This window comes from Notamacropus eugenii, chromosome 6 (genome assembly GCF_028372415.1).
Source record: "Notamacropus eugenii isolate mMacEug1 chromosome 6, mMacEug1.pri_v2, whole genome shotgun sequence".
NCBI lineage: Eukaryota > Metazoa > Chordata > Mammalia > Diprotodontia > Macropodidae > Notamacropus > Notamacropus eugenii.
This window is the reverse complement of record NC_092877.1, coordinates 4,009,720-4,033,642: the sequence shown is the minus strand read 5'-3', so window position 1 is coordinate 4,033,642 and position 23,923 is coordinate 4,009,720. Positions and strand designations below refer to the sequence as shown.

General features: G+C 45.9%; 1 protein-coding gene across 4 annotated transcripts in view; it reads right to left on the bottom strand.

Annotated features, from left to right (window-relative positions):
• Positions 1-3,610: 3,610 nt before the first annotated feature.
• Positions 3,611-23,923, bottom strand: part of LRP4 (LDL receptor related protein 4) — a 61,038-nt gene continuing 40,725 nt past the window's right edge. For 2 of the 4 annotated variants that reach the window (XM_072617609.1, XM_072617610.1), the window contains exons 27-38: positions 23,540-23,765; positions 22,728-23,031; positions 21,974-22,192; positions 21,401-21,535; positions 20,290-20,398; positions 19,607-19,751; positions 18,776-18,889; positions 17,732-17,867; positions 15,960-16,027; positions 13,416-13,503; positions 12,084-12,225; positions 3,611-6,581 (exon numbers count right to left, since the gene is read on the bottom strand). In XM_072617609.1, the coding sequence (XP_072473710.1) occupies positions 6,237-6,581; positions 12,084-12,225; positions 13,416-13,503; positions 15,960-16,027; positions 17,732-17,867; positions 18,776-18,889; positions 19,607-19,751; positions 20,290-20,398; positions 21,401-21,535; positions 21,974-22,192; positions 22,728-23,031; positions 23,540-23,765 (2,031 nt within the window). In that variant the 3' untranslated portion in view covers positions 3,611-6,236. Of the gene's footprint in view, positions 6,582-9,232; positions 9,299-12,083; positions 12,226-13,415; positions 13,504-15,959; positions 16,028-17,731; positions 17,868-18,775; positions 18,890-19,606; positions 19,796-20,289; positions 20,399-21,400; positions 21,536-21,973; positions 22,193-22,727; positions 23,032-23,539; positions 23,766-23,923 lie in introns of those variants that run through there. The other 2 variants (XM_072617611.1, XM_072617612.1) reach the window with 2 other exon arrangements.

The following is a 23,923-nucleotide window of genomic DNA, read 5'->3' as shown; positions in this document are numbered from 1 at the left end:
AAGGCGCCTGTGCACTGTCTTCAGTTCATAAATAAGTAGGGTATCGTTGCTTTGGGAACAATTTCTAATTTTTATTGAGATACTAATTTCTTTCAAGAACTCGGTGAACAGAGGGCAGACACTGTCTTGTCCACCCTCCATTTCTCCTCCTGAAACAGCGTAATGGACACAGGTCGACTATGCCTCTAGTCATGAATTATCTGATGCCAGCTGACCCATTTTGTTCTAAGTTGGCAAAATGCACACAGGGAACCTTTATATTCCAGAGAAATCCCTCCTGGTTTCCCAAGCAAGCACAAAGTGTGTAGTTTGAGCATTTCCTTCTCTCCTTCCATTCAATAAGTGAAAATCCAGCTTGGATTTCTGATTCAACGATCTCTGCTTTTAGCTCTCAACCCACAAGACTAAGGCAACTGAGTTGTACAGTGAACAGAGACCTGGACTTGGAGTCCAAAGAATCTTAGGTCAAATCCCAACTCAAACACTCTCTAAGCCTCAGTGTCCTAACCTGTAAAATGGGAATAATAATGACACCTTCCTCACACAGTTGTTATGAGGATCAGATGAGTAGATGTATGTAAAATGCGTTGTGAACCTTTAAAGTGCTATTATTATCGAGAGATTCATGAGTTGAAGTCCAGTTTCAGTGCTCAGAGATTTCCTGTTTTTCCTCTCTGGGCATATGCAGAGAAGGGCATTTCCATGTGCCCTAGTAACCAGGACAGAGTAAGTGGCAAAGAGGTTAGAAAGGACTCTACTCAGAAAGAACACTGGCTTTGGAGACCTGTGTTGGAACCCCTGCCCTGTCATTCATTACCCATGTGATGTTGGGGAAGGGGAAATGGAACAAAATGGTGGAATGAAGGTTAGTTTTGAGTCACGGGACTCAAGTTCAAATCTCAACTGCCACTTACTGACCTGCTAGTCACTGAACAACACGCTTAACTTCTCTGCCCTTTTATCTCCTTGTGTATAAAAGGAGGGGTTGGATGAGGCCAGTTCTAGGAATCCTCCTAGCTCTAGAGCTAGGATTGTAGGAGCCTGCCTAGGCTTCCACTACCTTAAGGGACATGCTGGCACAGGGCCACCCATCGTGGAGCACCTGCACCAAAGAAGGTGCTGTGGTCTATGAGCAAAGCAGAATTGTAGTAGCTCAAAAGAAACAGGAGATGTGCACCACACATGTTCACACAGACTATTTGTGCAGATCTGTGGCAGAGCCTTCTGAGCTCATATTGGTCTGATTAGTCACAGTTAGATATGCTGTACTTTGACCCCAACATAGTGATGTCATTTTGGATAAGCAACCAACCAAAATGAAGGGACTGGGCTGGTTGACCTCTGAGATATCTTCCAGATCCAGGAGCCTACGTACACGTCTCAAGATTCCCCACCCCAAAGAGACTTTAGAATTATATGTTCAAGTTCATCCTTAAAAGGCTTTTCTCAAGTTGGTGCTAGAGACTTGAGTCTCTCCCTTTTCTGTATGCATTTCCTTTGCTTGACATTAACCTATGCAAGGATAAGACTAAATGGGACGTGGGAAGGGGGATTTATTTCTACATCCCCTCTGACACTTGGTTGTTGAGCTTTTGACACCTACTAGGTAGTGAAGTAGGTAGGTAGACCAGAGTTCAAATCCCACCTCACACTACTAGCAGTGTGACCTTGGGCAAGTCACTTAACCTCTCTCTCAGTTTCATCAATTGCCAAATAGGGATAATAACATCTATCTCACAGGGTTGTTGTGAGATATCCAATGAAATAATATTTGTAAAGTGCTTAGCATACTGCCTGGTACACAGTAAACACTATATAAATGATTCCCTCCCCTTCTGCCTCAGTTTCCTCCTTTGTTAAATAACTGTGATTGCTATTCTATTTGTAATATTTTATCTGTAATAGCACCGACCTCACGGGATTGTTATATCAATTAGTGTAGCTTTCAATACTATTTAAATGCTAGCTGTTTTTAACCATTCCTTCTACATTTGTCCCTGAGGCACCCTTCAGTAACAGGTTTGTGCTAGAGTGTACAAGAGAGAAAAGGAAGTCCCAAGGATTCATTCCACCTTCAGCATCTCATGGATGGCACATTTTAAGGCTATCAAAGGTTAGAGCTGGGAGAGACCTTAGAGGTAACTTAGTAGGACTTCTTCATTTTGTGAGGAAGAAAACCAGAGGCCAGAAAAGATAAGGGAGATGCCACAGGTCATACCATGTGGAGCCTGGACACGCCAAATCCCAGCATTTACAAAAGACTCTAAGGTTTGCAAAGAGCTTTCTGAATATGAACTCGTGCGCTCCTCACAAACATCCTGGGAGGCAGAAGCTATTATTATCTCATTTTGTTGTTGTTTGTTCAGCGATATCAGGAAGATGATATCTTGATTTGCAAGTGATTGGATTTAAGTGAGGGAGGACTGTGCAAAGTCACCAGCCTCACTTTTCCCCCAGAGCCATCTGAGTCCAGTGGCCGGACATAGATCAGGATGACTGGAGATGGCCCAGATGCACTGGGAGACCTTGGCCTTTTAAAAATAACGTCTTTCCCAAGTCTTTTTGAGAAGACTGCCATTCAGTGATTAAGGCTAGTTAAGAAATGAGACAGAGAATGACCTCTTTACTCAGTCAAAAAAAAAAAATCAATTTGGGAAGGGAAGACCTTCAGAATTTCTGACCAGAACAGAAACAATTGCTATTTACACTCACTGTGGGCCATCAAAACCCAACCAATGACCAAGTGAGACTTGGAAACTTGGACTGGGACCTGTTGTTGGTCAATCAATTAGACCAGAGTGACTGGGATTTAAGGTGAAGTCAGGTATCTCTTAAGCGACTTTACCAGGGTCACACATAAATGTCTGAGGGGGGATTTGAACTTAGGTCTTCCTGAGTCCTGACTCTAGACTTAGGGCTCTATCCAATGCATCACTTAGTAGCTTCACACTTACCAACATGCCATTTCCTGGACCTGAAACTCAAGCTCCCACCCTGGGTCCCTGATTGGTGAGCATTTAATATATGAAGGCTGAAGCCAGAGCCACCAATACTTCAAAACCGACTTTCTGCCCCTTCTCCCCATCCCTGCCCCAACACCCCCTTCCCCACTGCCAGTAATCAAATGGACATTATCATTAGTGGAAAAGAGGTGTCAATCAATTACCATGTGACTCTAAAACACTCCTCCCTGGCCACCATTCCCCTGTATGTGTTGACTTCTCCTGTTTGAACATAAGCTTCTTGTGGGCAGGGGCTGTTTTGGCTTTTCTCTGTATCCTCAGTGTCTGGCACACAGTGAACCCTTAATAAATGGTTTCTCACTTCTTACTTCATTCAGAGACATTAGCCCATGGTCGTATATGGCACAGGATTCAAACTGGTCTTCCTGACTCCACATCCATCGCAGTGCTAAAACACTATGCTTTGAAGCAGAATCTTAGCCCAGCTATCCCCATTTGTTTTGCTCACCCCACAGCCAGGAGGTCTACTTAGAAAGAGAAGATACAAATTCTCCAAAGCAAGGGTCTGCCCAGGTGTGGAAGTGGGGAGGGGAGGGATGAGGGGAAGGGCTGTCGGAGCATCAGTCATGACTCCAAAGCAGGCAAGGTGATTAAGAAAAGCTAAATTTATATTAAATTATCATAAATTCCTAAAATACTGAACATAGTGGTTAAATAACTCCAGAAAGTCCATCTCTCCAGTGAGTAACGTTACAACCATTACACATGAGCGCAGGAGAATTGCTTCCATTAGCTTAGGACAAAGATTTTTTGTTTTTTACATAGTAAATCAGTGCTCAGATAGATGATTCATCAAATATGTCCTCTACATTCTGCACAGACCGAGTGCCACAAGATCTTTCTCTTTTGCAGGGGAGCTGTTTCTTCATTCCCTTCCCCCTAAACAAAGAAAAGTCCCCTCCCTCTCAGAGTTGGAAGCCTTGTTCCTTCACCCCTAAAGGTAAAATTGCTGAGCTCCTCAGTCTTTCCCTGCACCCTAGTCTGCTCCACTCCATACCCTCAGAGGACTTCCAGTGCTGGCCATGCAGCCTGCTGGGCCTAGTCTTGGAACAGGCTAGGGGAGGGAGTAATGAGGAAGTATGTACCCTGGGGCATGTTAGAATTAGCCAGGAAAAGATTCTGTCACTGGCCTAACCTGGTACCTGTTTTCTCAATAGTGAGTTATGGGAAGAGCCAGAGTCAGACAAGGTTGGGGCCACAGGAACTGTTCAAGCTGAGAAATTACCAGTTCTTCTATAATGCTTCTTTCCAAAGATAAGGATCTCCCTTCCATGGCTGGGCTAAAGGACCCAGGAATGTCTCCTCTGCTCTAGGGTAGAGGCCAGGAGCATCTCGTCCCTCCTTCTATTCAGCTGCTTCCAAACTCTAGTCCTAAACAACATTCTAGGCAAAAGAGACCAGGAAGCACTTAGCTGTGATTGGCTAGGACCTCACTTACTGCTTTCTGGTCCTTTCTTTCCTAATTCTGAGCCATCTTTTGCATACCTGGTCCCAACTGAACAGAGCCAGGCCATAGCCTGCCACTGATCCAAGGCTGCCTTCGCTGACCCCAAATGATCAATCTCCCAGGGTCAGAAGACATGAGACTGAGGGCAGATCCCAGAGCCAGAAGGGTGGTGAGGGTAGCCATCCCACAACCCAGCCCTTTATTTCAAACAGGAGACACTAAAGAAAACTTGCCCTTCCCAATAGCCCTCTTCCCAGAAAGCTCCTGGAGGGCCACAATGCCATGTGACTAGAACTGGAAGAAGAAACAGAAGTGAAAGGTGTTGGCAGTGGTGCCAGGTGGGAGCCAGCATCCCTCCCCCTTCCTCTGTTCTGGCACTAGCTTGAGGCTTAATGCCCCTTGGGAGAGTGGGTGCATGCAAGAGGATGGCATTGTAGGCTAGCAGCTAAGCTAATTCACTCCAAACAGGAAAAGTTGTGACGGGATCAGGTTTTTCACTATGCCATCAGCTTACATCATGGTGTTTAGGAGAATTTCAGAGACTCAACTTCCTCAGCACATTCCTTCGGGCTCTGGGCAGCCCAAATCTCCACCCTGTCCAATCCCCCCGACCCTTCCTGGGGACTTCTGGTCACTCCCTGAAATGTCCATTTGGAAGGTGCCAGGGGATACTTGGAGAAACTTTTAAAATACAGGACAGAGACCAGCATTTGGTCCAGCTGATGCTTCTCAATGAACACTGCAGGGTCTGAGCCCCCAAGTCATCCCAGGGACCTGACAGACTACCCCACTTCCTTTTGAGAAGGTTCTGACCACTAATGGAACCAGGAAGACTTTGATAAACAGGAAATTCACGACAGGCACCCATAGGCCTAGGAAGGCAGGTGGGGCCAAAACCCGAATCCCGGTAGAAAGGAAAGGTTGTTGGAGACTTGGAATTCTTGCATCTCAGAGAAGGAAGGACCCTAGAAGCCCTCTACTAAATAACTGTCTCTCCACATCTGCAGAATGTGGTTATCTGGCCTTTGTTCGAGAACCTCCACTGAAGGGGAGGCCACTCATGGTGGAACCAGCTACAGCACCAACGCTGAAGTAGCCGGTATTGCTATTGACTTCTAGGGACCTAATCAATGACTTCTAGGGACCTAATAATACCATCCATTGCCAGCAATGGATACCCAGATCAGCCCACCTTTCAAAAACCTTTCCCTATGTCCAAAAGACTGGGGGTCCCATGGAGATAGGAGGTCTGCTGGCAAAATCAGGGGAGTATGCCCATACTGGCTGGGCTGCATCTCCTCTCTTCTCAGCCCTCGCCCATTGCGAGGTCATCACTTTTGTCCTTAGCCTGTCCCTCCACCCATACCTCCCTCCTCACTTAGTGGCTGGGCAAGTAAGTCCCCACTAAGAAATAGCTCTAGTGACACGGGGAGATGAGCCTCTGCTAAGGAACTCAGGGGTTAAGGGGAGGGAGTGAGCTGGATATCTGCTCTGAAGAATGAGTCCAAACCAGGCCCAACTTCAGAATGCTACTGTGCTCTCAGGACCAGGTAGGAGCGGGCAGGCTTGGTGACCACGTGTGGATCTGAGTGGTCCTGCTGAGGCAGCATTTCTCGTGCAGAGGCAGGTGTGGACAATGGTAGGGACTCTGGAGGTGGGGAAGGGAGGATCGGAAGGAATAGAGCCTTTTGTTTTAGTGAGCACTAGGGCTGGTGGTTTGTTTTTGAGGGAGAAGGACCAAAGGGAAAGGAAGGGGAGGTGGGCACTTAGACCTGGCTCTCGGTGGAAAGCTTGCGTTCATGGTCCCAGCCTGTGTCTGGCAGTGAGCCGCGCCTCTCTGGGGTGGCGGCGGCAGTGTGGACACTGCTGCATTCTGACTGCTCTTCCTGGAGGAGCTGTTCTGTTTCTGTGTCATCCAAGGAATCAGAGCTTGCCTGGATGGACACCGTGTCTGTCTTCATGCACACATGTTCCCGAAGGAGGAGACCCCCCCTCGAGCCTCGTAGCTGCTTTAGGTCATCCCACTCAGCATCGTCACCGCCGCCAGACAAGAGGCAAATCCCCTCCACTACCTTGGTCTTCTCCTTGGTGTAGCTGTGCTCGGGCCCAGCCTACGGCAAAAGAGGGGAGAGAAGCAAAGTCATGTTTCTGGCCAGGGTCTTCCTGAGGGGAACACTAGAAGAAATTGGGGAAGGGAAAGAAAAGGAGTGAGTTAGCCCCAATTCATCATGGGGAAACTGATCCAAACACCATCCAAAACCATGCTGCTGACTCCCCACGTTCTAGGCCTGGTTCAGCCCCTAATTCCCTGGGGTGCCTGGACCAGAGTGTGTGACCTTTGGGTTCACTTCCTGGAAGGGTCCATCTTCCTTATTTTACAAATGAGGAAATGGAGGCCTAAAGGAATGATGGGATCTGGTCATCTATACAGGTAGTGAAGGGTAGAGCTGAGACTCCCACCCATGTCTACTAACTATGAATCTTATACTTTTCATTATATATCAGACTGTTTCATCCTCATCCATAGGGCAAAGGGGTTGGTCTACATGAGCTCTAAGATCACTGAGAGCTTGAACATTCTCTGTTCTAAGGTCCCTCCCAGCTCTTACATTCTCTGTTATAAAGTTCCTCCTAGCTCTGACATTCCCCATTCCGTGTTCTACTGTGCTTTCCCTCTCAGACATTCTACTTTGGAAAATCCTGTCAAGCTCTAAGATTTCATAACTTTATGATAACATGCAAAAGTGTTGCCAAATATGTGATTTGATCTGCATTTGGCTAATATATACTAGCAACAAGGTTTTAAAGTACAGTAGACAATGTTTCTTTATTAAAGCAACAGAACACATCGATCCATGGAGGTTCTGAATGACTTGGAGACTGGCCTTGGCTAGCTGGTTGGCTCGAAGGGCCAGCTGTCTGGAGCAGTGAGACTCAGAGCCAGATCCCAAGGGTGCAGGTCTAGGTTCCGCCACTTGCCAAGCCTCATTTCACCTCCATTTCTTCAATCAAACAATGAGGACAAGAATCTCCTCTTGCCCAGGAAGCTTTCCCCAGTCCTTCTGAGTTCTGGTGCCTAACCCTCTCCTCAGGATTTCCTGTTTTTCCTGTATGTAGTTTGTTGGTACATCTTCATTTGCCTGTTGTCTTCTCCATTAGATTGGAAACTCCCTGGGCTCAGGGACTGTCTTTTGTCTCCTGTTTGTTTGTCTGTATCTCCAGCACTTTAGCATGGTGCTTGGCACATAGGAATCGGTATTTATTGGCTGACTGACTTTCTTCTTGCCACACAGGGCTGCTGTGAGGACAATACTTTGTAAATCACAAGGTACAGTATATATAAGCTGTTATTACAGTCACTCCAGAAATACAGGAGCTGAAAAAGTGAGGGACTGCTCATGGAAAGAAAGGCTAAAACAGCCTAAGAACAGAAATGCAGGGAACCTCAAACGCCCTCTAAGCCAATGCCTTCATTTTCCAGAAGAGGAAACTGAGGACCACAGAGTGAAAGTGGCCAACCCGGATCACATGGGTGGTAAACGACAGAGCTCGAATTCAAGAATGAAGGATGATACAGGGGAGCCACAGCCCAGGGGATTACCCACAAAGCAGACGGAGACCCAGAACAGGGTTCCTTCACTTTTTTGGTACACGGAATTCATCTGACAATCTGGTGAAGCTTATGCTTGGCTCCGCTCACACGAATGTTTTTAAATGCATGACATAAAATCCATGGGATTACAAAGGAAACCAGTGATGTCAGAATAAAGATATGATCTCTCTCCTATCCAAGTTCACATCCATCTACATATGTGTGTGTGTTATAGATTCCTTTCTTTTTTCTCTTCCTCTTGTAACCATACATATAACAATAACATATAATAAAAGCTAACATTTACACAGTGCTTTAAAGATTTATAAAGTACTTTCCATCTGTTCCCTCATTGCAGCTCACATCAAGACTCTCCAGTTAACAACTCCTGACCCAGAGGAGGCATGTAAGGACAGATTTCCTGTGGACGATGTCTGGGAGAATGGTGTAGTCTGGAAAGCCATGGATGGGCTGCGATCTGAGCCAGTGAAGGGAATACCTCCTGATGAGATCATCAGCCCACTGAAGTATTATTGTTGTAACCCACAGTCTTAGCTTGAATTGTGATTGAGTTGACCTTAACTGCCCTGGTCTTTCCTTGTCATTTTTTTTTTGGTATTTTGCCCTGAAAGCCCAGAGTCCTCTCCAAGCATCCAGAAACTGCTCGAGGCTTAGGCCTAAAGGCCCCATTGCCTCCTTCTGTTTTATCTAGTTCTGGTGGGACAGAAAAGAATTTGCAGCCACTGGTGAGGAACATGGCGACTGCTCTCCATAGAAAGTGGGCCAAGGCTGGGATTCTGTCCTCCTGATTGCATTTCCTTCCAACCACAGAGAAGCAGCTGCTCTATTTTAAGAGCAAGCACCTTGGTGTGACCATCCCCCAACCCCTATCTCCCCACAGAGTACACACTCACACACACACACACACACACACACACAGCACAGGACACAGGGAACAAGCCAAAATTAGTTCAAGGACCAGGCTCAAGGCACTGGCCACCTCCATCACAGAACCCACTGAGCAAGTTAGGAAGAAGCCAGAGGCTGAATGTGAGGGATTCCAAGGAACATTCTCTAGTCCTCAGAGGCATACCCCCATGCATGCAAACACATGTACATACACACACATGTACATGTGCACACATGCACCCACACCCACACAACAAGTACCTGACATGAAGAGGTGGGAGAAAATCAGAAGAGAAAAGGTGAAAGGCTCTCAGAGGGGTGAGAGAACTGCCAAGGAAGAAAAACAGAGAGAGGGGTGGAGGGCGGAAGAGAAAAGGGTCATAAGGCTTGGACCTGTGAATTTCAGGAACTGCAGAAGCTCCTGGAGCCCTATGTCCAGGGATCTCACAGACAAGGCTGTTTTCTCCTCTTTCCCTTGTGGAGGTGGGGGACAAGGAGTGTGTAACACTGCGTACACAATGTTGGCTAGTTTTACTGACAGGGCTATCCCCAGTCTCCTGCTCTGTATCTTCCCACTGGCTCCAGAGGAGAAGGTGAGGCTGGTGACTCTGCACTGCCCTGACTCACTTAAATCCAATTCACTTGCAAGTCATGGCATCACCTCCCTGAGCCACGGTCCTCTTTGAGAATGAACGAAAGACAGTTCTCCCCTCCCCTCCCAGTCTTTTTTATTTGGCGGCCACTAGGTGGCGGCAGTGTACACAGTGATGGACTTGGGAACTGAAAAGACCAGAGTTCAAATCCTATCTCAGACATTTTGACCCTGGCAGATTATTTAAAAATAAGAAAAAAAAGTTTGTCTCAGTTTCCTTATCTGTAAAATGGGGGAGATAATAGCTCTTGCCTTAAAGGGGGGTAGGTATCACATGAGATAATATATAAAGTTTTTTCCAAACCTTAAAGCATTCCATCAATTTTGGCTATAGTGTGATGTATGTATTTAGTTTATAAGAAAGGAGGAGGGGAAAGCAAAGGAATAAAATGGGAAATGAGTATGATAGAAAAACAGAGCATACCAATAAAAATTAAAACGTGCTGGAGGCGTTTGGGGGGCACCGTGGGGTAGTGGAAAGAATGTTCAACTTGGAGTCTGGAAGATCTTAGTTCTGATCCTGCCTCTCACACTTACTAATCCTGGGACCCTGGGCCTGTCAATTAAGCCTCAGTTTTCTCATCTGCAAAATGAGTATTATAATAATAAATGTAGCCCCTGTTTTACAGGGTTATCATGATGCTCAACTGACATAACAACGATAAGAGCCCATGATTCTGTAGCACGGAAACTTTTGTAGAGAGCTTTACACATATGATTTAATTTGATTCTCACAACAATGCTGGGAGGTGGCTGCTGTTATTAGCCCCATTTGACAGATAAAAAAACTAAGGCTGCTTGAGGAGGGATGGCACAGGCACAAAGTGGCAGAGCCCACATTCAAACATGAATCCTTGAACAACCAAGACCAGCCCCTGGCCACCTGGACACTACTAGGATAATCAAGGGATTCCCTCCAGGCTCCAGGGCGGTTCTTAGTGGGCTCTATGCGAAGTCATTCCTGCACGGAAGAATGGGTGTACATATCATTTCTCCTTTGGGAGGGCCCTGGAGGCCTCAGGCCCTGGCGTAGCCCCTCCTAGGCAAGCCAAGGGAACCCTGACCAAGATTCTGAAAGAGGCATTCTCCTGCAGCAGGGCAGGCAGGTTGTATGGATATTAAAATGGTTAAAAGGTCAGATTCTGAACCTAGAAATCACCAAAGTCCAGAGGAATAGATAGGGTGCAGAGTCAGGGAACTTGGTATCATGGAACCATGGGATTTTTTTAAACTGAATATAACAATACGTGGAATGCAGGCAGGACTCTAAGGTTTGCAAAGCACCTTATACATGTTAACACATTTGATCCTCACAACAATTCTAGAAGGTGAGTGTTCTTAATATCACCACCATTTTACAGATGAGGAAACTGAGGCAAACGGTGAAGTGCCCAAGGTCACACAGCCGGTAAGTGTCTGAGGTCAGATTTGAACCCAGGTAGATGAGTCTTCTGGATTCCTGGACCCTGCTGTATGCACTATGATGCCACCTACCTGCCAGCAGAGAACCTATCCCACTCATTTCAAGGGACAGCCAGGAATTAGAAAGAACCTAAAGGCAGGAAAGGATACATACTCATGGCTCTCTAGCTGCACTATAAAGCTCAGCTCCCTGAGACATATTAGGACTGAACCTGCTCTCCAATCTCATGTCAACTGATTCCAGAGGCTGATGGCAGTAAATAACAGATTTAAGATAAGGACCTTTATTCTCTATAACCTCAAAAATCATGCATGGGGCCTTTTCTCTCTATCCAACACAAGTAACTATATGTTTAGTTCACCCTTCTCCTAGGTGCTTCAGAGTCTAGCCTCAGACACTTACTAGCTGTGTGACCCTGTGCAAGTCACTTCACCCTCTTTGCCTCAGTTTTCTCATCTGTAAAATGAGTTGGAGAAGGACATGGCAGAGCACTTCAGGATCTCTGCCAAAAAACCCCCAGATGGAGTCACAAAGAGTTGGACACCACTGAAAATGACGAAACAGCAGCACTTACCACACGCCTGGCACATAATAGGCACTTAACAAATGTTTACTGAATGAATGAAGTCTTTCCTGCTTTCCCTGTTTTTTCCTTCCACTCCCCAGTTCTTTTTCAGTCTCTCTGGATTTCTATCTATTTAGCATATAACCTCTACCTGCATCATTGTCTATTTATCTTATCCTTGTAAACCTTCCCCATAAGACTGGAAGCTCCTTGAGGGGAGGTATTATGTCTTGCTTCAATTTTATATCCGTAGCATTTAGCCCAAGGACCTCCATATAGCAAGTGCTTAATAAATGTTTGCCAAGTTAAATTGAAATAGCCCCAAATCTGAATAGGAAACTAAATTCTTTTCCCACAAAAAAATATAAACTCCTTGAGGGCTGCAAGTATTTTCTTTTTTCTATTTGTATCACCAGACTTGGTACATAGAAGGCAGTTACTAAGTGTTTGTTGAGTTGACCTCAGTTCTCACCTCTTTCTTATAGCAGAGCTGATTATACATAGCTGGTTTCGGGATGGTTTCGATCTTCACTTCCTGGGTGGAGGTCCGATAGGAAGGATTGCTGTAGGTCAGGTTCCCCAGGCCAGGATCAGTGAATTTGAATTTTTTGTGTCTAAAGGAAGATGAGGAGAAGAAGGAAGAAAAAAGGTTCAGGTCTGATTTCGGGAATGGTCACTGATAGAGCTGCCAGCTCAGAAATACTTGGCTGAGCTAGTGGGTAGGCAGGAACCAGCTCAAGGAGAGAGGTCACTAGAAGGTCCACATTCACAGCCAAGTGGGAGCTTAGCTCTGAGGGGGAAGGGTAAGGTTTCTGGATAGAGTTTTCAGAAGGAGAAACATCAGAAAAGTGGATTTCAACCCAGGAGGCCTGCACCTTGACTAAAGTAGGAGGGATCCCAAGAACATCGTTTTTGTCTAGACTTGTCATTTCGGCAGTGGAGACACTATGCAGGTTGGTGACTTGTCTCTAACTTTGGATTCTAGATCTATGGCTGGAAGGGACCTTAGAGGCAACCAAGTCCCACAGTCCCACTTTACAAGTGAAGAAAATGAGGTCCACAGAGGCAAAGTGACTTGCTTGGGGTCACAAAGGTAATGATAACACTACTTATAGCAACTTGAGCCTTCCCTCTTTTATAATATAACAGTTAGCATTTTAAGGCATAGAAAGGGCTTTACAGATGGTATCTCATTTGGTCCTCGCAACAATCCTGGGAGGGAGGTGCTATTATTATCATCCCCATTTTACAGATGACGAAACCGAGGCAAACACATGAAATGGCTTGCCAAGGAGAAGTGTTTGAGGCAGGATTCAAACTGAAGTATCCTTGACCCAGGGATTTATCCACTGAACCATTTAGCTACTTCAGACATGATCTCTCTTCTGACCCTTACAACTGTGTGAGTTAGACTCTGTTATCTTTGTTTTACAGAAGAGTGGACACAAACTGAGAGGTTACGTGACTAGTTTCGTCCTTGATAAAAGGGGGAGGTGGGTCTCCATAACCTCCAAAGACCTTCCCAACTCTACATTTATGATCTGGAGGGTCAGTGTCCAGACTTGAACACAGGACTTCTATGTTCTGTAGACCATTGAGCTAAAGGACTATATCTGTCTGAAAGGAAACCCATTTGGCATCTCCGTGGCCCTCTTCTGCTGTCCAGAGCAAGGGCATATGCGTAGGGAGACTTGGTAAGAGTCTGGCCAGAGGCCAAAGACAGGGGGACATGAAACAAGATGGAAGTGGAGTTGCTGAGGATGACGGCTCAGCAAGAGCTGAGGGACTGGTGCCCTGGCCTTACCTGTACAGCATGAGTGCAGCAATGAGCAGGAGGATGAGCAGGATGCTGAGGAGGCCACCGACCATGTAGCTGACATGGAGCCCTTCCCCTAGAGGAGAACATGGCAGGACAAGCACTCAAACTGATGGACACGGCTCTTTAAAGGAGAAGCCGCTCATGACAGTCTTGTTAGACTGGTACTCAGGGTACCAGCAGGGACAGTGGAAAGGCTATTGGCTTTGGAGGAAGAACACCTGGAGTCTAATCCCAGCTGTATCACTTATCACCTGTGTGATCTTGGCAAATTGGTTAACCTTTCTGAGCCTCAGTTTCTGCATCTGTAAAATGCAATCGTTAGACTTCATGACCTTGAAGGTCCTTTCCAACTCTAAACCTACAATCTTATGACAGATGAGGAAACAGAGGCTCAGAAAAGTGACTTGCCCTTGGTCATACAGAAGCAGGATGTAAACTCAGCCCTTCTTGACCCCAAGTCTAACTAGGCCATGGGTTCTTAACTTAACCTAGGTTTACACTGACCCCCACAGAGTCTGTGATTAGATTTTGGGGAGGGGTCTGAAAACTTGAATAAAAAATACATCTTTATTTTCACCAACCTTTAATTGAAATATAGTATTTCCTCCAATTATTTATTTGTCTATTTTTCTAATTATTCATTCATTAACTTATTTTTAGGTTTAATACAGGAAAAAAGCATCATGGCCATTAGAGCTATCATAAATTAGAATGGGCTACCTCCAAAGGCCCTCAGTTGATGTCTTCAAGCAAGCTTCTAATTATTTAAAAACATCATTCTGAGAAGAGGTCCATGGGTTTTATCAGACCATAAAGAGATTCATGAAACCCAAAAGGTTAAGAGCACCATCATTGAGCAACCCTGCCTCTACTGAAGTCCTAGGTAAGGACCATCACAATCCTCTGTCTAAGGGAGATGGAGTTAGTGATGGACCCAACTTATCCCATGGAGTATGTTGCTTTATCTCAAACAAAGGGTTTGGGGATCTCTGGGAACCAGCTGGCAAGTAACCTCCCTCTATCCCACCCCACGGTGAGAAAAGACCCTTCTTTCAGGTCTATGACACTTCCTTAGTTCCCTTCCCCTACCTTTTCCCTTCAAAAAAGGGTAGCTGGGAAATTCAGAAGAACACAGGAAGACTTATATGAACTGATGCAAAGGGAAGAAAGTGGAACAAATAGTCTGTATACAATGATTATAACTAAGTAAAGCAAAAACATTAAAACATTTCTGAACTTAAACTGATTACAATAATTTCTCACCTCCTCGCCCCCCAGAGAAGGGATGACAGAACAGACTTCCCTTCTCTTCATAGATGCAAAAGAGGCTACAGATGCGTTATGCTGCACATCCTTTCAGTACAGGTGGCTTTATTTTTATTTAAATGAACATTTCTCTGATGCCTTTTGTTTCGACAAAGTAGCCAATTCTAAACATTACACCTCTGATGCGACCTACTCTATGAGTTTTCCCTTGTGACAAAGAAAAACTTAACTAAGTGAAAACAAATCCCCAGTAACCATGCTTGACAACGCATGTGTTATTCTGTACTCTTTAAGGGAAGGAGGCATGGAGATCAATTTCCTTAGCTCTTCTTTAGGGCCAAGATTGATCATTACATAACTATTATTCACAGAATGTTTACTATATGCCTGGCACTGTGCTAAGTACTTTATCAATATTATCTCATTTGATCCTCACAACAAGCCCAAAACAGGTGCTATTACTATCCTCATTTTACAGATTAGGAAACTGAGGCAGGCAGAGTGAAGCGATTTGCCCAGGGTTTGAGGGCATATTTATGCAGTCTCTTTTTGGCATCCTTTCACCGACTTTCTTGCAGTCACCGCAAATCTTGTTTTTTTGGTTCTACTTCTGTACTCTGCATTAGTTCAGACAAGTTCTCCTCTGAGTTTCTCAAACTTACCATAAGAACTTTTTATAAAGCACTTTCATCATAACAGCATTTATAAAGCACTTTCAGGTTTGAGAAGCACTTCACATTTTATACCATTTGATCTTTATAACAGCTCTTTGAGATAGGTACTATTATCATCCCTATTTTTTACAGATAAGGAAACTGAGGCTGACAATTGAAATGCCTTTCCCCAGGGTCAAATAAGTGTTGGACACAGGATTTGAACTCAGGTTTTTCTAACTCTAAATCTGGAACTCTATTCAATATATCACTTGGCTACCATCACTCTTAGTTGTATTTTTCCTAACCTTTTATTTGCTAAAAGAGAGGATTCAGTGGAGAGGGGGAGAGGAGAGTATGTTGGGAAATGATTGTAGTGCTGAAAAAGTCATTATTAATATTTCACATTCTTTAGAAAATGAAAGGAAAAAAGTTTAGTGTCTGAGAGACTGAGAAAGACTATTTAGCTGTGTTATGCCCATTCTGATCAGGGACTATCCTAAGGGATGGGTTTCTCAGCCTCCAAAGATTTTCCCCAAGAACATAAAGAAAGGTGTCACTGGGAACTTTCATTTTGAGCACCCTCAATTCCCAGTTCCTTGGTATTCACCTGGAGCAGCAGGTACAGCCTCATTGGAATGTGCACAGAGGCCCTGGTGACCATCTTTCTCTGAGCAGCTGTGGAGCACAAGAAAACAGAGAATAAAGGCCACCCCAGCACAGGACAGATTCCTCCCCTCCTCTATGGCAGGGCCAATGAAGTGCCTTGAGCTCCCAGGAAATGGCTTCAGAAAGCTGACAGGAGAAACTCCAAATAAGATGAGAGAAAGGGAACAAACCAACAAACCTGGAGAGGTCAGGACCATGGTCAGGGCTCTGGAGAACTGGCTACATAGGACCTGACATCTGAGAACTGTGCAAGTGTGCTTAGGTGTGCTTTTAAAGATAGGTTTTTTTGTTGTTGTTTTTTGTTTTTTAAAGTATGGCTTCCTTAAAAATTAGAAGCAAGTTTGGAAGTGAGCTAGATGCTAGCAGAGGTTAGAGCTACACACAAATGTGGAAATGGAATGAGGAGGGGGAGGAGTCCACAGACAAATAGTTCATCTACTTTCCAAATAAAGACCTCAATGGAAAAAAGGTCATCATAGGCTTTAAGGATACTCAATATTTTCCTGAAAAATGATTCCCCCCTGCTATTGCTTTTGAGACATAGAGGAAAGTTCAAAAGGCAATTTGATATTGCTTCTCTGCTAAGTTATAAGTGAGAAGTTAAAGGTTTCTTCTGAAAAATTGGAGAAAAAGCACTCATGAGATAGGGAAAGGTTTATTCTAAAGTTCCCTAAGGCACCGAAATGTCAGAACCAGGAATCACGTATATCCCCTGATATAATTTTGATTCTAAGAAATGATTTGGGGACAAATTTCAGCCTGGCATCAGAATTAGATTGAATAGTGAGTGATGATGATGGTACTGGATTATGTCCAGATTAGGTTCTATTTCTTTAACTTTTGTTCTATGCTGTATTTTTATTTTAAACATATGTGTGTGGGTATAACAGAGTAATTATTTTAAGATGATAAAGTTCTAGAACAAGCATAACTGAGTATGTGCATGTATGTGTGGGGTGGATATGGGTATGTAGCATCACAGAGAGATTCCTTTAGCCACACCTGGATGCAGGCTTTCTGCCCAAATCACGAGGCTGTAGCACAGGCATTATTGTCTACATGGTAGCAGGTGATAAATGCTTACCTGGATTGTAGGCATAGTACTTAGGAAGCTTTACCAAATGAAACCTACAGAATAGTAGCAAATGTTAAAGCGACAGAAGGGAAGAGGACCTGACAGATTCTAGCCATGGAGGTACCTCACTCATCATCTTTTGAGTGAGATTTCTGTAAGCACAATATTGTTTCCCTCAGGGCTGGAGAAGAAGTGGTCACACCTCTACCTGGAAGGTCTCCCAAATATGGAATTTGGGGTGATCTTCTGCTGTATAAAATGGGGAGCAGCAAGTGAAATGGACACAGGACCTGGAGGACTGGGATTCAAACCTTCCAACTGTCAATTGCTACCTGTGGGACTCGGCTTCAGTGGGTTCAACTGTTTGATGAAGGGGAGATGTAAGACAAAGGCCTCATCTGTAAGATGAAGGGATTGGACCAGGAGGTCTCTGATCTCTTTCCAGCTCCAGTCTCATTCTAGGGTTCTATGCTGCTGTGAACAATGCTAGCTGGGTGCTGAGAGCAGAATTCTCCAGCTGGACTCGGTCTTGTTGCCAGTGGAATGGATCAGTGTTTGAGGGAGACAGAAGACTGAATCATCACTGCTTCTGACAGTCACTTCCAACCCTACTCCCACCATTTTCAAATCCTCCTTACCTTCCTTCAGATTCCTCCAAGGACGTGCGGGTCCTGGCTGTGGAGGAGCGGGATGTGGTAGGGGGGGTGTTGGGTGGTGCTGGGCTCATCTCACTCGTGCCAGTGGACTTGGGAGCTGGGGGCACCAGGCCGGGCACTAAAGAGAAGCAGAATTTGAGAGTGACATGGAGGTCTGAAGCCTCCAGTGTAAATTCCAAGGGCAGCACACAGAAGGACTAAAGCAGGGGAAAATAACAGCCCTGTCCCAGGCTCCCTCAGTAGGAGGTAATGTCTAGAACAGTAAATAAAACCAGGGTCATTGGATCAAAATCTAGACACAGGAGGAGTCTCAGGGGCCTTCTAGTCCACTCCTGTTGATTTACAAATGGAGAAACTGAGGCTCAGGGAAATGACTTGCCCAAGGTCACAGAGGCCATAAGCACCTGATTTGAGCCTGAACTAGAGCTTTTTTGACCGCACCATTGGACATCAATTCTGACAGATCTAGCCACTGAGTGGTACTGAGGAGACAGGGAGCCAAGAGGCCTAGTTTTGAGTCTCTATTCTGCTTCTGATGTTTCAAGTGACTTTTTTTTTTCTGGGTCTTGGTGTCACTGAGGTTCACACTCAAAGGATAAAATAAAGATCCAACCGAAAGACCCATGGAGAAAGGCTAAGGTAGCACAGACAATAGCAGTTCACATTTATAAAAGGCTTTTAGGTTTTCAAAGGGATTCACCTACATTATCCCTGTGGGAGGTGAGAAAACTGGGGCCGAGTGAGGCTGAGCTAATCAGAAATGGCCCAGTGTGGTAAAGAGAGCACCAGACTGGGTTCAAATTCTACCTCAAACACTTTGGGCAGTCTCACAGTGCCTCAGTTTCCTCATATGTAAAAAGGAGGGTCACTGAATTCAATGGCCTGCAAGGCCCCTTCTAGCTCTAAGGCTGTAATCCTATCATCCTATCATTTGCTGACTGTCAGGTAGGATGAGGCAGAGGCTTAGTAATTCCTCTTCTGCCAATGGTTTCCATGTGCTAACAGGTTCTTCTGCTTACAACCCACCTAGAGAGCAGGGCCGGTCATCAGGTTCATCGGGGCAGGCGCAGACAAAGTCCAGGGCTCTGGCAAAGCAGAGATGTGTACAACCGCCATTGTTCACGCCGCAGGCATTGGTTCCTAAGGACAAAGATATCACATGTCCAATCAGGAACAGTCAGTCAGAAAGTTTCACCAACTGCTTTTGCCAGAAACTTAAAGAAAAGATAAAATTTAACTCCAGCTAATTCAATAAAGATGCATTATATGTAGCAAGAGTCTACTATGCACTAAGTATTATCGTCATTGCTGGAGATACAAAGAAAAACATGAAACAGTCCTTGCCCGCAAGGGGCTTACATCTACCAGGACTTGGTATGTATCCAGGCAAGTAAAGACAAAGGCATCCCAAGTTATTTATCTAAAATAACTTCATGAGGAAGAGAGAGCTTCCAGAGTAACTGGGAGGAATAGAAAAGCCAGCCTTGTGGGAAAGTGGCACATGAGATGTATAACCAGGGGGTGGGGTAGGGGCTGAAAATGGACTCTGCCAGCTTAGAAACTCAAGGGTCTGTGATCCTATGACCTCTAAGGTCCTTTGCAGCTATAGATTTTTGATCCCATGAGGCAGCATGGTGCAGTAGCGAGGGCACTGGACTTGGAGTCAGGGAGCTGTGGGTTCCAATCTCGCCTCAGACACTCAACTACCCATGTGACTTGGGGCAAACCACTGAACTTCTCTGCTCCTCAGGCTCTAAGGACCCTTTTAGCTTCTAAATCTATAACCCTATCATCTCTGGCAAGCCTTCCTTCTAGAGGGTCTTTTCCTGATAATGAGGAAGAAGCAGGAGCAGCTACCTGTCTGCCGCTGTGGGGAGACCACGATGATGTCCATGAGCCCCTCCACGTTTGCCAGCACGGTCTCCTTGTTCCGGCCTGAGTACTTGTCTACACGTTGGATTGATTTGGTCTGCCAGTCTGTCCAGTAGATCCACCTGTCCTGCTGCTCATCAAGGAAGCCCAAAGAAAGGGCTAGGAGTCACTCAACTGGTCAACAATTGGCAATTCGATCCCAATGGATCAAGAAGGAATTCTCTTAGCAATCAAGCCCTCAACTTGTGGTCCTGACCTGATCTTTCCTTGCTAGTCCTACACTTTCCCTAGTACCCTCAGTTTGGTAGGTCACTTCCTTTCCTGCAGATCTTGTCTTGGAATATGTCAGTAAGGGTCAGAGCTGCCTCAGTGCCAGGCTCCCCCAAAGGACTTGCAGAGCCATGGTGAAGCCTGGATGCTCCAAATGATGGAACTTTCCAATGGGGGAAGGAGACATTACTCTGGCTTCATTAGTAGACACTCTTAAAATTTGCAGCATTTGTAGAATGGTGATGCAGCTGGCCCAACGGGGCAAACATGACCCTAAATGATGTTGGCCTGAGAACTCCATAGTAATGCTAACACTTAAGAATTCTAGCCCACCCAAGCCAAGAAGCTTTAGTTACTCCTGCTACTACTTGCCTTCCCACCTCTAGGGACTGTGTTACCTGTGTGAGAGCAAATGGATGGGACACATGGCTGACCAAAACCTGCCGTAGCTTCCCATTGAGGTCAGCACTTTCAATCCGGTCCAAGTGAGCATCTACCCAGTAGATCCTGTATGGGAGGGGAGAAGCTGTAGCTGGAAAGGGGGGTGGTAGCAGGGGCTTAGACATTCTCCCATGGAGCCCTGGTTTTCCCCCTAATGAGTCATCTCCTCTCAACTGAGCCAGTCACTTACAGCATGAGTGCTTAGGAAGAGGTTAGACTGGGCCTTGGAACTAAAGAGGAAGAATGGGTGAGTGGTCAATGAGTAAAAGGAGAGAAAATACAGTGGACTTGAGGGGTGGGGATGCCTCCCCTCCTATTCACTATGACTGCATCATGGCTTGAACCCAAACCGAGAGAGGGCCCCAACACACAGACATGTTTCCTTAGGAGTAGAAGAGGGAAGTAGGGTGGAAAGAGAAACTGATTTTTTTTGTTCATCTTAATTCAATTCAACAAGCATTTATTAAGAGCCCACCATAGGTTAGATCAAGTACCATCATGGATAAAGAGATGGCCTTGGAACCAAGAAGACCTGGGAACAAGAACTTCCAACTCTGAAATATACTGACTGCCATACCCTGGACAAGTCATGCAGTATCTCAGTACCCCAGGTGCCCCTCTATAATTATAAGTGGTGGAGAAGGTGCCAACCTGCATTGGGAAAGGCAGTATGCTTATCTGGGAGTTCCCTAGACCAACTAAATTATAGGTCCAGTTATTATACCTATTCTGTAACAGATGGGACAGTGGTACAGTGGATAGAGTCCTGGGACTGGACTTATCTCCCTGAGTTCAAATCTAGTCTCAGACACTTACTAGCTGAGTGATCCTGGGCAAGTCAGTTAACCCTATTTGGCTCAGTGTCCTTATCTGTAAAATGATCTAGAGAAGGAAATAGCAAACCATTTCAGGTTCTTTGCCAAGAAAACCCCAAGTGGGTTATGAAGAGTTGGACACAATGAAAAATGACTCAACAAAAGTGACAGACATTCTGCTAAGTGCTGGAGATGGCCATTGAAATTCTTTGGATTTCATCCTGCCTGCCCAGCGTGTGAGGAGGATGCTTACCTTCGGGTATCATAGTCCAGGGTGAGGCCATTGGGCCAGCCCAAATCTGTGTTGATGAGTAATTTCCTCTCCGAGCCATCCAGGTTTGACCGCTCGATCTTGGCCAGGTGGCCCCAGTCTGTCCAGAAGAGGTACCTAGGCCAAAGCAGCCACAGAGGCAGAAGAGAGTGTCTGGGTATGGTGGGGCGGGGGGTGAGATGATAGGAAAAACCAGCTTCTCAAACATTTGTGCTCATGGTCTGGTGTTACTGTAGGCTATGAGGAACTGTAACACTTGGCTGCAGAGTTAGGAGATTCGTACTTGTACAAGTATATATTCTAAATAATTTCGGGGGTGCACTCAATTGTAGGATTAAGTTTTGTGTAATTCATGCACCTCTAGAGGAAGCTCCTATATATGGAGAACCTCTGGGTGGGGCAAAATCTTCATAGATGCTACTACAAGTTCCTTTTACAGGGTGATTATAGTACTAAGGCCACAGGCCCCACTATCTGCCCAGTTACATGACAAACTTCCGTAAGACCCAGCTTCCTACGCAGGCCCACTCCCCTTTCTTCTGGCTTCAAACTTACCCCTTTCTAGGGAAGGCAGCAATGGCCCTGGGTTCATCCAGGCTGTTGTTGATCAGCACCTTCCGGCAGGAGCCATCTAGCCTTGAGGCCTCAATGGTATTCCGGCCTGTGTCAGTCCAGTACAGGTTCCTGGCCACCCAGTCGACCGCTAGGCCATCAGTGGTCTTAAGCCCTCGTCCAATGACGGTCTCCATGTTACTACCATTCAGGTCAGCTCGCCTTGGGGACATCAACTCAGGGTTAGGTGAGGGACTAGATTTTGCCAGGCATACCTTGACAGCGGTCTACCTAGTTCTCTGATAAAAATACCAGACATTTGTAATAATAACATTATTAAAGTCCCCTAGACTTATTACCCCAAGGCTTAGCCAAAGTTAATTCCCTGCAATTTCTGAACAGAAAGAAGGTTAATGATCCTCCAGAAGTCTTTGAGGGAGAACAAAGGTGGTGACTAGGAAGGTGAGTGGGAGAGATAGAATGTATCTATGACGCTATATAGTGTCCCTAGATCCAAGGGTTTGGGCAAGGGTCCATTATCATGGAACACAGCCACAGAGTGGCTGAGTGAAATGTTTTAGCCCCATAAGATAGCACAGGAATCAAGATGGAGAACTTACAGTCCAGTTTCCATAATATTGCCAAGTCTCTGGGTCCCTCCGCGACAACACAAAACAAGATCTCACCCACCCAGGATGGAAGGAGAGCTACTTTTGGAAGAACCTATTCTTGTGTACTATCCAAAGTATGCCCATACCTGATAACGTCCAGGAAGACGTCTGTGTAATAAACCTTCCCATCCACACTGTCATAGTCCAGGGAAATGACATTGTTGAGCTCAGGCACGGGGACGTGAACATCCGTGTGATCACTGGTATCCAGGGAGATGCGTCTGATGGAGCCTCGGCTGGAGAAGAGCAGATAGGTCTCTGGGGAGGGGTCACAGGTCTTCCCATCCCCCTTTAGCTGGATGCCCGTGGGGCAGGCGCAAGAGAAACCTGATGGTCTTGGCAGACACAGGTGAGAACAGCCACCATTCTTTGGGCCACACTTGTTTGAGCCTAAAACAAAGAACATCGAGATTAGTATCCAGACTGGTACCCTGACCAAAGCAAAGAAGTAGCAGGCCTTGAGGAGTTAGTCCTCTGCAGCTCCATTCTGTCATTTCCACAGGTGAAGCAGAAAGGGGAGTCCTCTGGGGTGCCTCCAGGAGTCCTGGGGCAAGGGGAGATCTCAACCTCTTACTGATGTGGACTTCACACTAGATAGCAGTCAGTCAGTCAATAAGCATCCAGTAAGCACCTACTGTGTGCCAAGCACCGTATCCCAGCTGAGCCTGGGGCTACAAAAGGAGGCAAAAGACAGCTTCTGTCCTCAAGGAGTTTCCAGTCTAAGGTAGTCCAATAAGGCAATTTGGGTAAGTCAGTTAATCTCCCTGAGTTTTGGTTTGTTCTCTGCAAAGTGGGGACAATAAGGCATCGCTCCTCTTTGGGGACAGCTCAGAACTCCAGGCACCCCATGGATACCCCACTAAGGCATCTGACAGACAGCACCCAGTGGTCAGCTCACCCAGAGGCTGCTGTCGGTCCACAGCCTGGATGTCCATGAGGCCAGGAAGGTTGGCCCGCACCAGGATAACATTGCTCCCTGTGCCCTTGTCAGCACGGTGAATGCTACGGGTCTGCCAGTCAGTCCAGTATATGTAGGAGTCAAGCAGAGTGAGGCCATAGGGATGTTGAACAGGTGACACCAGTGTGCGCCGATTGGCACCATTGAGGTCAGCAGCCTCGATGCGCTGCAAGGGAAGGAGGAGAAGGGAGAAGACATGAAGGGACTAGGAGCCATCAGAGGCAGAAAGCCCTTAAATCAATTAGCTTGGGATTCTCCTAATCTACCCTTGGGGGTAGAGCACCTCCTTCCTTCCCCTATTTGCCCCTTATTCCCTTACCCTAG